The sequence below is a fragment of the Grosmannia clavigera genome (assembly GCF_000143105.1).
Source record: "Grosmannia clavigera kw1407 unplaced genomic scaffold GCSC_97, whole genome shotgun sequence".
Taxonomy (NCBI): Eukaryota; Fungi; Ascomycota; class Sordariomycetes; order Ophiostomatales; family Ophiostomataceae; genus Leptographium; species Leptographium clavigerum.
In genome coordinates this window covers 489,771-503,483 of record NW_014040560.1, presented here as the reverse complement: position 1 = coordinate 503,483, position 13,713 = coordinate 489,771, and the positions used below count along the sequence as shown (strand labels likewise).

At 60.4% G+C, this 13,713-nt stretch overlaps 6 protein-coding genes across 6 annotated transcripts; 3 read left to right on the top strand and 3 right to left on the bottom strand.

The window, feature by feature from the left end:
• Positions 1 to 472: 472 nt before the first annotated feature.
• CMQ_4478 (uncharacterized protein) lies at positions 473 to 3,045 on the top strand (the record flags this gene model as incomplete). The annotated part of the gene is made up of 2 exons (XM_014312634.1): positions 473 to 485; positions 557 to 3,045. 2 exons carry the CDS (start codon positions 473 to 475, stop codon positions 3,043 to 3,045), a joined length of 2,502 nt encoding a protein of 833 aa, XP_014168109.1.
• Positions 3,046 to 3,822: 777 nt separating this feature from the next.
• Positions 3,823 to 4,950, top strand: CMQ_4418 (ww domain protein; the record flags this gene model as incomplete). The annotated part of the gene is made up of 2 exons (XM_014312574.1): positions 3,823 to 3,911; positions 3,960 to 4,950. 2 exons carry the CDS (start codon positions 3,823 to 3,825, stop codon positions 4,948 to 4,950), a joined length of 1,080 nt encoding a protein of 359 aa, XP_014168049.1.
• Positions 4,951 to 5,192: 242 nt separating this feature from the next.
• On the bottom strand, positions 5,193 to 6,384 carry CMQ_4631 (uncharacterized protein; the record flags this gene model as incomplete). The annotated part of the gene is made up of 3 exons (XM_014312787.1): positions 5,193 to 5,434; positions 5,486 to 5,846; positions 6,307 to 6,384. The coding sequence occupies 3 exons, from the start codon at positions 6,382 to 6,384 to the stop codon at positions 5,193 to 5,195; spliced, it is 681 nt and encodes a 226-aa protein (XP_014168262.1).
• A 694-nt stretch (positions 6,385 to 7,078) lies between these two features.
• Positions 7,079 to 8,508, bottom strand: CMQ_4284 (homocysteine synthase; the record flags this gene model as incomplete). Its single annotated transcript, XM_014312440.1, has 3 exons — positions 7,079 to 8,194; positions 8,250 to 8,333; positions 8,404 to 8,508. 3 exons carry the CDS (start codon positions 8,506 to 8,508, stop codon positions 7,079 to 7,081), a joined length of 1,305 nt encoding a protein of 434 aa, XP_014167915.1.
• A 733-nt stretch (positions 8,509 to 9,241) lies between these two features.
• CMQ_4356 (uncharacterized protein) lies at positions 9,242 to 9,858 on the bottom strand (the record flags this gene model as incomplete). The annotated part of the gene is made up of 3 exons (XM_014312512.1): positions 9,242 to 9,519; positions 9,589 to 9,717; positions 9,780 to 9,858. The coding sequence occupies 3 exons, from the start codon at positions 9,856 to 9,858 to the stop codon at positions 9,242 to 9,244; spliced, it is 486 nt and encodes a 161-aa protein (XP_014167987.1).
• A 1,456-nt stretch (positions 9,859 to 11,314) lies between these two features.
• Positions 11,315 to 13,605, top strand: CMQ_4361 (long-chain-fatty-acid-ligase 1; the record flags this gene model as incomplete). Its single annotated transcript, XM_014312517.1, has 3 exons — positions 11,315 to 11,738; positions 11,790 to 13,380; positions 13,503 to 13,605. 3 exons carry the CDS (start codon positions 11,315 to 11,317, stop codon positions 13,603 to 13,605), a joined length of 2,118 nt encoding a protein of 705 aa, XP_014167992.1.
• Between the last annotated feature and the right edge of the window lie 108 nt (positions 13,606 to 13,713).

The window sequence follows — 13,713 nt, the reverse complement described above, 5'->3', positions numbered from 1 at the left end:
GCCGGCCGAACCCCTCTGGCTATCTGGGCTGTTAGGCGCCAGTGCTTCCGTCATCGGGACGCTTGACTTATCTCCTGGTTGCGCAACCACTAATACTCGCGCACTAAAAGCACCTGCCGCCCCCCCTCCACTTTGTCACCCGTCGTCCACCGATCAGAGCCATCCACCCTGACGCGGTCTCGTGCCGTTCTGTACAGCTCCAACCCTACACCGTCTTCCTGCACTCGTCATCCCTTCTGCTCGAATCTCTCCTACGGAATTCTGCCACCACGCTGGCCATCTAAATATACACACTATTTTTAATCTGTCCGAGCCGGTACTGGACGTAGCAGCAGAGCTCAAGGCGCCACCTGCGAACAAGCAAATCGACAGGCCAAAGAGGCTGATACACTGATAGGCCGATAGTCAGCATCATCGTCATCGTCATCGACGTCTGTCTCCCAGCCGGGGTTGCTTTTGGGGGCAGCCAAACATGTTTTCAGAATGTGAGTGGCCGCGTCGCAACGTCTTTCTGTCTTTCTCTGTCTTCATCCCCTAATACGCTCTCGCCTTGCAGATGCGTCCAAATTTCTGGCGCAGTCCCAGTCCAGGCTTTCCAGCTTCGGCCAGCCGGCGATAGCAGACGACGCCGCCAGCCTGAATGGCTACAACACACACGCGACAGCCGGATCGGTGGCCGGTGAGCCCTCCAGCCGGCTGCGACCTGGGTCAGATTGGCAATCGTCTGCCCGCGGCCCGAAAGCCTTTGGACGGTCGTTTCTGAGCCGCGGCAATCCGTATCAGACGACAGGCGGCTCGCGCTTCGGCCAGCTCAACTTTGCGTCACGCTACTCGGCTGCAGCCCAGGACGCGCCGCTCTTCCACAGCGGCCGGGGCGACATCAACGAGGCGCTGGGCGAGGAAGACGAAGACGACGAGGACGAGATGGAGCGGGACCGAGAGGCAGCCGACCTGTACGCGCTGCAGCGGTCACGGCGCGTGTTTGCGGCCAGCCGTCTGGACGAGAGCACCGGCACCGACAACGAGCGGAGCCGAACGACGCTGGGGGACAGCCGCGGCGAAGATGACGACGAGGACGACGACGAGGAAGAGGAGCCCCTGACGGGAAGCGGCCGGAGGACGACGAGGACGACAGCCGCAAATGGCTCTGGCGAAGAGGCTCGGGGAATCCAGAGCAGCTGGAAGGGCCGGCCGGGAACACGGCAAAAGAGCCCGACAGACGGGCGGTCCGGCTACGGAATGCATGAGAGTCGGGGCAAGATGGTGGACATTGGGCTGGAGTCGACGATTGCCGACAGCGAGCCGCCCGAAGACCTCACGTACGAGCGGCAGCAGCTTGACGACTTCGACGGCGACCAGCCGCCGGCGTTCCAGCAGTTCAACCCGTCGTCCAAGGCCGGTCGGTTCGGGTTTCTCCACAACTCGGCGCACGACTCGGAGCTGGGGCTGCTCCACCGCCAGGACGTGGGCCGGGACACGGACAGCGAGGCGGCACACACGGCGGCGGTGGCCGACAGCAGCACGCTGCACACGACGGCGGCTGCTGCAGCGACACCGTCGGACGGCGAGCTGTTCCGGCACGACCCGTTCTTTGCGTGGATCTACCTGATCGCGGTGGCGTCGCTCTTTGCGACATTTGTGCTCGTGTACCTGCACACGTCGGTGCCGGACGGCGGCGGGAAGCAGCCATGGGGAGACACCATTTACACGACGCTGCTGTCGTCGTTCCACCTGCTGGCCATCGACACGCTGGTGGCCATCATCGTGTCGCTGGTGTGGCTGGCAGCACTGCGGTCGTTTGCGCGGCCGCTGGTGGCGGTGATGATCGTGGCCGTGCCGGTGGTGCTGCTCTCGTTTGCCATCTACCCGTTCGTGTCGAGCTACCGGGGCAGCAGCGGGCTGCAAGACCGGGTGATGCGATGGGCGTCGGTGGTGCCGGGCGTGGCGGCAATAGTGTGGATATATCTCGTGTGGAAGGGCCGGTCGGCGCTGCGGTCGGCCGTGGATATTCTGGAGTTTGCGAGCCGGATCCTGGCAGCCAACTCAGCGCTGGTACTGGTGGGCCTCGGATGCCTGACGCTGATCGTGCTCTGGACGTGGGCGTGGCTGGCCATGTTCACGCGGGTGTTCCTGGGCGGGTCGTTTTCGAGCAAGCTGTCACGGTTCATCATCAGCGCGTCGAGCTGGTGGCTGGGCGCGTACTTTGTGCTGATGTACATCTGGACGCTGTCGGTGATCTCGGGCGTGCAGCGCGGCACAACAGGCGCGACGGTGTCGCAGTGGTACTTCCATCGCAACGTGCAGCCGGCGCCGTCGTCGGCCGAGGTAGTGTCGGCTGCGCTGCACCACGCGGTGACGACCATCTTCGGATCCATCTGCCTGTCGACGCTGCTGGCGCTGGCGGTACGGCTGCCGCTGTTGGTGCTGCCGGGGCGGCTGGCCGATGCCGTGGGCCTGTTCTTCTACTCGCTGGTGCCATCGTCGATCACGACGCTGACTAATCCATTAACGCTGACGTACTCGGCCATTCACTCGCAGAGCCTGACGGCATCGGCACAGGGCCTGAGCCAGCTGGATTTTCTGTCGCCACAGGCGCCGACGACGACGCTGACGCCACGGGCCTTTCGGGGCGGCCGACGGCAACGAGCACGACCGGGGACGTCGGCACCGCTGCTGCCGTACCGCCTGGCCAAGCTGCTGCTGCATGCGACGCGCTTCATCATGGCGACAGCGCTCGGCTTTGCTGGCTGGGTGATGACGGCGCGGCAGCTGCGCATCCCGGCGCCGGACGGGACTGGCAGCACGGTGCGCGGTAGCGCGTACGCATACGTGGTCGGGCTGGTGGCCAGCTTCATCGGCTGGGGCGTCTTGGGCGCGATGGAGGGCACGCTCAGCGGCATCGTGGACGCGGTGGTGATCTGCTACGGCAGCGAGACGCGCATGGCCAACGGCGGCGGAGGCTACTGCATGGAGGCCGCATACCTGTTTGGTGGGCGCAATAGCGGCGACAGGGACGAGACGTACCGACGTCATGAAGTGTATTAAGGCGGGCGGGATATAAGGAAGGGTTTTATTTTTATTTTTTCTCTTTCGTTTTCTTCTCTTTCTTTTTCTTCTCCTTTACTTTCCCTTTTCCTTCTCCTCTTTCCGTCTTTCCTTCTTTCCTTGCGAGCTTCACTTGGGTTATGGAACGGCGAAGGAATAGATCATCACACAGAAGGGAACCGGCCGGCTGGTTAGACGCCGTAGATATTTGGACAAGCTACATATGTATATGACGGAGGGTGGCGTGACTAAGCAATCTAAGATACACTTTCGTCAACGTGACAGATCATTACTCGTACGGCTGCCTCCCCCACCAAAAGGCGGGGCAGCTGGTCGACGCAATCGCAGGGAGGCGCAGCACACAATCGGCGGAAACGAGGCCGCTCCGTCGCCCCTCTACAGAGGCCTGCTGGTCATTCTAGAAGGCACGGCGTGGAGCGTGCTCCGTAACTGCCTGTTGCACACAGCCCCTCCTGTGCTGCCAAGCCTGCCACCACCACTCTGGCCTCTTGCCCCTCCTGCAGCGACAGGCGAAAGGGATCGGCGACAGAAGCACGACGGCCAAATATATAGCGCCCTTCTCTCTCTTCTTCCGTCTTTCCGTGACTTTGCCGGCGAGCCTTTTCCCCCTAAAGCGACACTGTGGATCAGCAGCAGCGCTCGGCCGTCTGTCTGTCCTTTCCCGCATCCCACTGCTCTCTTTTCTTTATCTCTTGACAACCGAATCTCGCACGATCAACTCCATCGAAACGACCGTCTGCAATCGCACCTCTCCTGATGTCTGAATTCCAGGCCCCGACCGGGCCGCCACCTCCCAAGGTGCCTGATGGCTGGGTGGCCCGCTGGAACGACCAGTACAAGGAGTGGTAAGTCGAGTGTTTGTTCGTCTGTGCCCCATTTCGGCTGACAGCCAGGTTCTATGTGAACACGTACACCAAACAGTCCCAATGGGACCGGCCGACGGCGCCGGCCCTCGTGCCCGGTGGAGACGCTCCCCAGGGACCTCCGCCGAGCTACTCGCCCAGACCGGGTTCGAACACCGGCGACGCCAAGAAGAATCCTTACGGTGGCGACGGAGGCCGCCAGGGCTCGTGCAGCCCTTGCCACCACCACGAGTCCGACGATGAGCGCTATGCGCGGCGCCTGCAGGAGGAAGAAAATGCGCGAGCTCGCGCTGGTGGTGCCGGCAGTGTCGGTGGTGGTGCGGCGGCCTCGTATCTGAACTCGCCGCCGGCGCCGGCCATTCCGGCCCGGCCTGTGAGCAGCGGTCCCGGATCAGCAGCTGCTGGAGCAGCCGTTGGCGGAGCCGCCGGAGCAGCTGCCGGTGCTGCCGGCTCGCGCGGTCTCCTCGGCAAGATCTTTGGCGGCAGCAAGAAGCCACAGTACGGCGGTGGCGGTGGCGGCTATCCCGGCCAGGGCTACGGACCACAGGGCGGCGGCTATGGCGGCGGGGCTCCCCAGCAGGGCTACGGCCAGCCGGCATACGGCCAGCAGGGCTATGGCCAACCGGCATACGGTCAGCAGGGCGGCTACGGCCAGCCGGCGTATGGCCAGCCGGCGTATGGGCAGCAGGGCGGCTACGGTCAGCCGGCATATGGGCCGCCGGGCGGCTATGGCCAGCCCGCCTACGGCCAGCAGGGCGGCGGCGGATACTACCAGCAGCAGCAGCAGCAGCAGCCGCCGCGGAAGTCAGGCATGAGCACGGGCGCGGCAGCGGCGCTCGGCGTTGGCGGCGGCCTGCTGGGCGGCGTGCTGCTGGGCGAAGCGCTGGACGGCGGTGACGGCGGTGGCGATGGTGGCGGTGACGGCGGCGACTGGGGTGGCGGTGGCGGCGATGGCGGTGACTGGGGCGGTGGAGGCGATGGCGGCGGCGACTGGGGAGGCGATGGCGGTGGCGACTTTTAGATGTATGCTCCTGCTGATCATGGCGACGGCTGTGCTTTTGGGCCGTCTGGCTAATGACCGTTTCGACGACAGAAGTGATGACAATACACGTGTAAAAAGGAACAGTATGACGCTATGGATTCTCGTTCGTAGGCAAAGACAAAGTCACGGCAGCTGAACCAGTTTCCAAGCCTTGCCCTCTCCTCTTTTTTTCTCGTCTTCCAGTGTATTGGCCTCCTGCTCTTCCGATCCGGACGCAGACCTCATCGCCGCACGCCCTGGTTCCGACGAGTGCCGCCATCGCCCGCTTTGCCGGCGCCACTGCCGGCGCCACTGCCACTGCCGCTCTCGGTCTTGGTGCTCCCGGCCAGGTAGGCCGCCATGTCGAAGCTGGGGGTTCCGGGAGCGCCGCCACCGGGAGCGCCGCTGACGCCAGCGCCCATCAGGCTGTTCATCGGGTTGGACTTTTGGCGCTCCTCCCACTCGGCACGCATCTCGGGGTCCACTAGGTCGGGTTAGACAGACGAAGCCGAATCCAAGCAAGGGGGGGACATACTGTTCTCCACCAGGTACGGCATGCCAAACACGATGCCCATGGTGACCAGGGCGATCAGGATCATGGGGTTGCGCAGGATGCTGAGGGCCGAGAAGCCGCTGCGGTCGGTGTAGTAGGCCTTGGGCTGGGCAGAGATGGGACGGAGGACAAACGTGGGGATGGTCGACGAAGACGACGATGCTCCCGCAGCAGCAGCGCTGTCGACCCGGACGAGCGCCTCGCCGCGGTTGGCCCAGTCGTTGCCGCGATACGTCTCGCTGGCGGTGACGACAAGGCGGGCCGGCTTCCCGGCCGCTCCACCGTCCACCACGTCCACGGCGTCCACCCGGACCGGCGGAAAGAAGTGTGTCGCGCACGGCACCTCGGCCAGATACGAGCCGGCCGTCACGTTGTGGAAGACGAACCGGCCGTCTGCCGTCACCGGCGCCGACTCGTGCTGCCGTCCGCCGCCCGCCTCCAGCGTCGCCCGCGTCCACGACGGCATCCCGCTCAGAACCGCCTCAATCGCCTGCTGTCCCCCCGCCGCCGCTGCCGCCGCACCCTCGACCGTCGCCGTCGCCGGCTGCTTCGCCGCCGACAGCCGCGGCTGGCCCACCTGCAGCACGAACGACATCGTCCGGCCAGATCCCGACGTGCTCGCCGTCGCTGTCGCTGTCGCTGTCGCCGCCCATGCCCCGAAACAAGCCAGATAATAAGCTGCGCGCATCGTGTCCTTTGTTCGTCTAAATGCGCGGCGGCCGGTCGTCGTCGATTCTCTAGGCAAACGTGGTCAAAACGATGTACTATGTAGCTGCGAATTTGCGCAATGCTGTGAACCACACGCTAAGCCACAGGTTCAGATCACGCAACGCTAGTCTGGTGGGGCGCTGCTCCGCCCAATGTGCTACGGATAGGTACATATTAGTACTCTGTAAAAGAGGAATATGCTGGGAAGCTGGGCACAACGACCTTACTATACATTCAAAGTGAAAATGGGGGCCGTGGCCGTTCGAGTCTGCATTCTTACTTCCTGGGTAGTTTAGAGAATACCTTTACGTGAGAGGCAAAGGAAACAGTCTATGTACTATCGCACGCTGTACGTCGCATGCCTTGAGTAAACAGTGTTAAGGGCACAAAAAGCCTTATGTCCTCGTATAATTATAATAAAGCAGTATGGAGTACAGAGGTCCCTACCAAAAGTTCGTTCTCACCGCTTTTCTATAACTGCGGCAATACATAGTGCAGAGTGTAAATTATACGAGGAGAAAGCTATTAGCGATGATACGCTAGAGCTTAGTGGATATTATCGCTAATATAATTCAATTACTAATATTTTTACAGGGCGCTTAGCACATAGAAATACGCTAACACTGCTGTAGTAAATACAGTAGCAATACATTACTAGCACTATACCCACCTTCTTATTTTGCCAAAGCGGTGAGAAAGAACTTTTGGTAGGGACCTCCGTACGGATACTCCATATTACTGTATCTACTTCGTACTTCACGCTTGAGTCTCAACATATCAATTCAAACGTTTGCTCCCATATTCGTGACATACTACAGCATACTTGCAGAAAAGCACTATCGCTCCCATCGTCGCCACACCCATCTCTCATGCCTCCTCAGCCACCTTGAAAGCCTGCTCAAAATCGGCAATAATGTCGTCAATGTGCTCCGTCCCGACAGAGATGCGAATCAGGTCCTCGGTCACGCCCGACGCAATCTTCTCCTCGTCCGACAGCTGCTCATGCGTCGTGGTCCACGGATGTATGGCCAGCGTCTTGGAGTCGCCCACGTTTGCCAGGTTCGACACCAGCTTCAGGTTGTCCACCACCCGGCTGCCGGCAGCACCGGTCCCGGCCTTGACGCCGAAGCTCAGCACGCCACCGCCACCGCGCTTCAGGTACTTCTTCGCCAGTTCGTATGACGGGTGGCTCGGCAGCGCCGGGTACGACACCCACGCCACGCTCGGGCTCTTCTCCAGGTACTGTGCCAGCGCCAGCGCGTTCTGTGCGTGCCGCTCGCCGCGCAGGCTCAGCGTCTCCAGCCCGAGAATCAGCTGCTGCGCCCCAAACGGATTCAGCGCCGGACCAAAGTCGCGCAGCAGCTCTACCCGCACCCGCACCGCAAACGCCACCGGCCCAAACGTCTCCCAGAACCGGAGTCCGTGGTAGCCCTCGGACGGTTCGACAAACTGCGAGAACCGCTTCGCGTTCTTGCCCCAGTCAAACTTGCCGCTGTCGATCACCACCCCGGCAATCGTCGTGCCGTGACCGCCGATCCACTTGGTCGCCGAGTGCACCACAATGTCTGCCCCGTGCTCGATCGGCCGCACAAAGTACCCGCCCGCCCCAAACGTGTTGTCCACCACCACCGGCACGCCCTTGGCATGTGCCAGCTCCGCAATCTTCTCAAAGTCTGGCACGTTGTAGCGCGGGTTGCCGATGCTCTCCAGGTACACTGCCTTGGTCTTGTCGTCGATCGCCGCCGCCAGCGCCTCCGGATCGTCGCCCTCCACAAACTTGGTCTGGATCCCCAGCCGCGGGAACGACACCTTGAGCTGGTTGTACGTCCCGCCGTACAGGTTGGTCGTCGACACGATGTTGTCGCCGGCCTGTGCCAGCGCTGCAATCGCGAGGAACTGTGCCGCCTGGCCCGAGGCCGTTGCCACCGCCGCAGCACCGCCCTCCAGCGCTGCTATGCGCTTCTCAAACACATCCGTCGTCGGCTGGCGCCCTGTCAGCAATGGCAAACCACTCCCATCATCGCCGCCCGGTACGTACGTTCATCAGACGGCTATAGATGTTGCCGTTCTCCTTGAGGCCGAAGAGCCGCGCCCCATGGGCCGAGTCGTTGAACACATAGCTCTGCATTCGCTCAGTCAGTCGTCTGCATGATCTCCCATCTCCGTCTTCCCGGCTGTAAGAGCAGACGCACCGTGGTCGCGTAAATTGGCACTGCCCGCGAATTCGTCGCAGAGTCCGGCGTCTGGCCAGCGTGCAGCTGCAGCGTCTCAAAGTGCTGTGAGATTTGTTCTGCCATCTTGTAGGTAGAGAGGCACGAAAGGGATGCTAGAACCAGTGAGAGAAAATGCGGGGTTTTTGACAGCTCTTTTAAACAGCGCCGTCTACGGATGACTGGTACATACGCCGTCCTCTTATGGTTCCTTCCTCTGCTGTTGTCGTCGTGCCATTCCTTCCCAACCTGTTGTATAACACGACTTGTCCTCAGCCCTTTGCCCGATCAGGCAAATTACGGGGCCTTTTCAAGCACGCAATCGTGAATCACGCCCTCATGGCGAATCGTTTCACGTATTAAAATACCTCTCGTTTAGGACGAGGCACCGAATTGCGAAAGATCGCTGCAGGCTTTCATCATCCTCGGCATCCAGTCATATCCTCCGGCTGACGGGCGGACTTTACTCGTTTCATTAGGCTCTGTTGGACTCAAAATTGGCTGTATAGGTAGCTGTAGCTTTTTATTCGCATTATCTGTAATCTGGCCGTGAAGGTCGCCAAAGGGAAGAAGAAGAAGAAGAAACGACAACAGGTTCCTTTGGCTTTTGACCTCACGCCATACGGATCCTGCCCTCTCTCTCTAGACGAAATACAAGGTGGGGGTAAGGAGGCCCGAGCATACATTGATCTTACACGCTCTTCGGGCGGCTAGCCGAATAATAACCCAGCACAGCTGTGGTCCGTGAATACGCGGCTGTCTGTTGGAGCGGCATGGAATGGTCGAGTCCGATACGCAGCCGTTGCCAGCTTCTGTCCACTCATGCCTGGCTTGTTGCAGCCTGCTTCATCTCGACCCGCGTCCGCGTGGTCGGGCTGTTCGCGCGGGTCCTGAAGATGTCCACGCCGGTCAAGACGGTGCTGGCGATCCAGGCAGCCCACGAGAAGGCGGCAAAAGCCGTGTCGGCGCGCGCGGCCGCGCACACGGTCCCGCGACAGAAGAACAGGCCGCTCAAGAAGACGGCCAGAGCGATGAAGCCGGCAAAGTAGAGAATGGCGTTGACAAAGTCGCAAGCGATGGCCACGTAGGGGTTGTAGACTGGTTGCCCGGCATGTCAGCGTGGGCAGCGGCTTGCGTGTCGAAGTCTTGGCCTGAACTTGGACTTACTTTGCTTGACGAATCGCGATGCGATCTCGGCATACGCAATGGAGAGGATGGATATGATCGGAGCAGCGACGAGGAAGTTAACCTGCGTGGGCGACTTGGTCAGGATGTCGGTGTTGTACCAGTTGACGACTGTGAGACAGAGGCAGAAACAAGTTAGCACAATGCAGTGCCCAGCATGGGGCCAAACTTACCATAGGCCGAGAGGCCGAGAATGATGATCGAAAAGGCGCACTGCAGCACGCGGAGGATGAGGAGCCAGTTGATCTTCATGTTGGCGGACAAGGGGTATATTCAATGAGAGCGTGAAGAGACGTTAACAAGCAACAAGACCGGCTTCTTGGATAGTGCAAACCGCAGCAGCCAGTGCCCTAGAAGAGAAGAGAAGATGTGCGTAAAGGAGTGAAAGAGAACACCCTGAGATAGAGAGACAAATGCAGACCTGGAAAAGTAAAATGGGATATACAAAAAGAGAAGGACGATGGAAGGGACCGGCTAGAGGGACATTACGGGCCAGTTAAGCGTGGCAGAGAAGAAGGGGAAGGGGGTCCATGGCTCCGTTCGATTGCCGTCTGGCATACCGCACGCCCGTCTTGGAGGTAAGGCAGAGGTGACCAAGCGTGTCAGCCAAACACGGCCTCGTTCCACGACTTTCTCGTCTCTCTTGTCGTCAGACCAGCTGCAACAGCCAGGCTGATAACAGGGCTGGGCAATGCGTCACAGCTGTCAAATCTCAACATTCTGTCCTCGTTCTGTCTGCCTCTTGGGGGATTTGGTGATGGCAGGTGGAGTGGAGACGGATAGTCTTTATGCACACAAACCAATGTGAAGCCGACCTGAAACACGGCTCAGGGGCCAGCCACACAGTCACGGGGGACGAGCAGCCGTGTATAGAAAAGGGACGATATTAATAAGCAATAGCTGGGCTCTCCAGGGAGGGAGTTTTCATGTAAGGGAGATTGCTCTTGATTTGTGACGATCTACGGAGTACGGAGTACGTATGCCGACACGAGTCACGTGACTTGGTTCATGCTTCCGAATAGCAATCTGATGATAAGGTCTCAGCCATGTGATAGGCACATTCCTATCATCTCAGTTCCGTGTGCGTGCTAGTCAGCAGTGACGTTCCTGTTTCCCCGACTTCCAGCAGTCGAATGCGGAAGGATCCTGTTTGCGGGGTTGGGCCTCTCACATGCTTTCTCAGCCCAGTAGTGGTAAAAGTTCCGTCATGTTTGCCACCTCTAGGGCTACAATGAGCACATGTCCAGGGCGCCAAGATCGTTCCCCAAAGCTAAAGTCGCCATAAGCTGGGGCCCCAGTAGTTGGTGCCGAGGCCCTCGGAAGGGACTAATAAAAAGCGGGGCATAACCCGGCCTCTTCGCGTTCAACGGAGTGTTAGCCGCTGGCACCCCAGAGTCGGGGAGAGGAGTCTGTGCTTTATGGGGGAATTACCGTGACGACGTCCCCCCTCCTGCCTTTTTCTGGCCGTCTGTGGCTACTGAGCCCGCTGTGCCCCTTTTTTGCCCAATTGCCAGCGTCTGGCATTAAAACCATTTCTCTGGACAGTGGCCTCTTTTTTCTCGTCGAGTGCTGACTTTCACGATCCCTGCTGCGTGGTCTAGATCGACTCGACTGTTTCCATTCTCGTTCTGTTCTCGTTTCGTCCAGTCCCCTCGATTCTCGTCTCTTCTTCTTTTTCTTTTCCCACACTCTGTCGAGGAAGGTCACCATGGCGCCCGCCGACGCTTTAGCCTACATGAGCAAGCTCTCGTCGCCTCCGGAACCAGGCGCGCCCTTTGCCGTCACCATTCCCGGCAGCGAGACGCCGAACCGGACGGCTGTCTACCGCAATTTTCGATTCCGCGACTCACCCCTGCTCGAGACGCTCGACCCGACCGTGCGCACGCTGCACGATGCCTTTGAGAGTTCGGCCACGTACCGGTCGTCGAAACAGATGCTCGGCTGGCGACCCTGGAACGTAGCCAAGAAGACATGGGAGCCCAAGTATCTGTGGATGACGTACGCCGAGGTTGCGGAGCGGCGCAAGAACTTTGGCGCCGGCATCGTCGAGCTGCACAAGCAGATTGGCGTGACCGACGACAAGTACGGCGTGGGCCTCTGGTCGCAGAACCGACCGGAATGGCAGATTGCTGGTTTGTTTACCCTCTTTCCTCTTTCCTTTTTCCTCTTCTCTAACCTGTCAGAACTCGGCCTGATGTCCCAGTCCCTCTGGAACGTGTCGCTTTACGAAACGCTCGGCCCCGACGCAACGGAGTACATCATCAACCACGGACAGCTGGTGTGCGTGATCGCGACGCTGCCACACATTGCGACGCTGCTGAAGCTGGGCCCACGTATCTCGTCAGTCAAGCTGATTGTGTGTATCGACGCGCTGGACTCGGGCGAGCCGAGCGGGTACTCCAAGGGGGCGCTGCTGCGCGAGCTGGCTAGCGAGCAGGGGGTGCAGATTTACTCGATGGCGGAGGTGGAGGAGATTGGGGCGCGGTCGGGACGGACGATACGGGCGCCGGCCAAAGAAGACATCACGACGATCAACTACACGTCGGGCACGACGGGTGACCCCAAGGGCGTGGTGCTGACGCACGGCAACATGGTGGCGTCGACCAGCTCGGCACGGGCGTCGGGGTTCATGTCGCCCAACGACACGCACATCTCGTATCTGCCACTGGCACACATCTACGGGCGGATGGCAGACTGGAGCGCGATCTCGTTGGGAGCGCGAATTGGCTACTTCCACGGCGACATGACGCAGCTGGTGGAGGACCTGAAGATCCTGCGGCCGACGGGGCTGTTTTCGGTGCCGCGGCTGTACAACCGATTCCACTCGGCGATCCAGGCAGCGACGGTGGAGGCGAGCGGCGTGGGGGGTGCGCTCTCGCGGGCCGCCGTGGCGGCCAAGATGGCGAGCATGCAGCAGAAGCCGGGGCAGGCGACGAACTGGCACCCGGTGTACGACCGAATCTGGTCGCCCAAGGTGCGGCGGGCGGTGGGCCTGGACCGGGCGGTGGGCATGGTGACGGGCAGCGCGCAGCTGGACCCGGACGTGCAGCAGTTTCTGCGGGCAGCCTTTGGGATCGCCTTTGTGCAGGGCTACGGCATGACGGAGACGAGCGCGGTCGGGAGCGTGCAGGTAGGCGGCGACTTCAGCGTGGGCAACATTGGGGGACCGCAGCCGGGCGTGGAGTTTTGCATCGAGTCGGTGCCGGACCTGGAGTACACGGTGGAGGACCGGCCGAACCCGCGGGGCGAGCTGCTGATGCGAGGGCCGATTGTGTTCCGCGAGTACTTCCGGAACGAGGCCGAGACGGCGCGGGTAGTCGATGCCGGCACCGGCTGGTTCCACAGCGGCGATATTGTCGAAGTCGATAGCCTGGGCCGTTTCAAGATCATCGACCGCCGGAAGAATGTGCTGAAGCTGGCCCAGGGCGAGTACGTGTCGCCCGAGCGGATCGAGAACGTGTACATTGGCGCGCTGCCCGTCGTCGCCACCGCCTTTGTGCACGGCGACGGCATCGAGGCGTCGCTGGTGGCCGTGCTGGGCATCGAGCCCGACGCCTTCGCCCCGTTTGCCAGCAAGCTGCTGCACGAGCACATTGTCGCGTCCGACGTCGAGGCGCTGCGCCGGGCCGTCCGTGATCCGCGCGTCCGGGCCGCCGTCCAGAAGCAGGTCGATGCCGCCGGCCGGAAGCACAAGTTCAACAGCTTTGAGCGCGTGCGCAGCATCTACCTGGCCGTGGATCCGTTTACGATTGAGAACGAGTTGCTGACACCGACGTGAGTTTGAGTTCTTACGCTTTTTTTTCTTTTTTTTTCTTTTTTTTTTCTTATCTTCTTCGTATCTTCTTATTTTTCTCTTCTTCTTCCGTTCCTTCTCCTCTTCCTCGCTAATAATACAGTCTTAAACTCAAACGCCCACAAGCGGCCAGAGCCTTCCGAAAGGAGATCGACGAAATGTACGCGGAGATAAAGGCCCTAGAGACAAACCGGGCCAAGATATAGAGGCGTGCTTTGTTTTAAAACGAATTTCCTGTTGTACTCGTGGATTTTTGTGCACAGTAGAGTGAGAGTGCCTGTTGTTACTACCTTCCATTTGAAGTTAATACTACG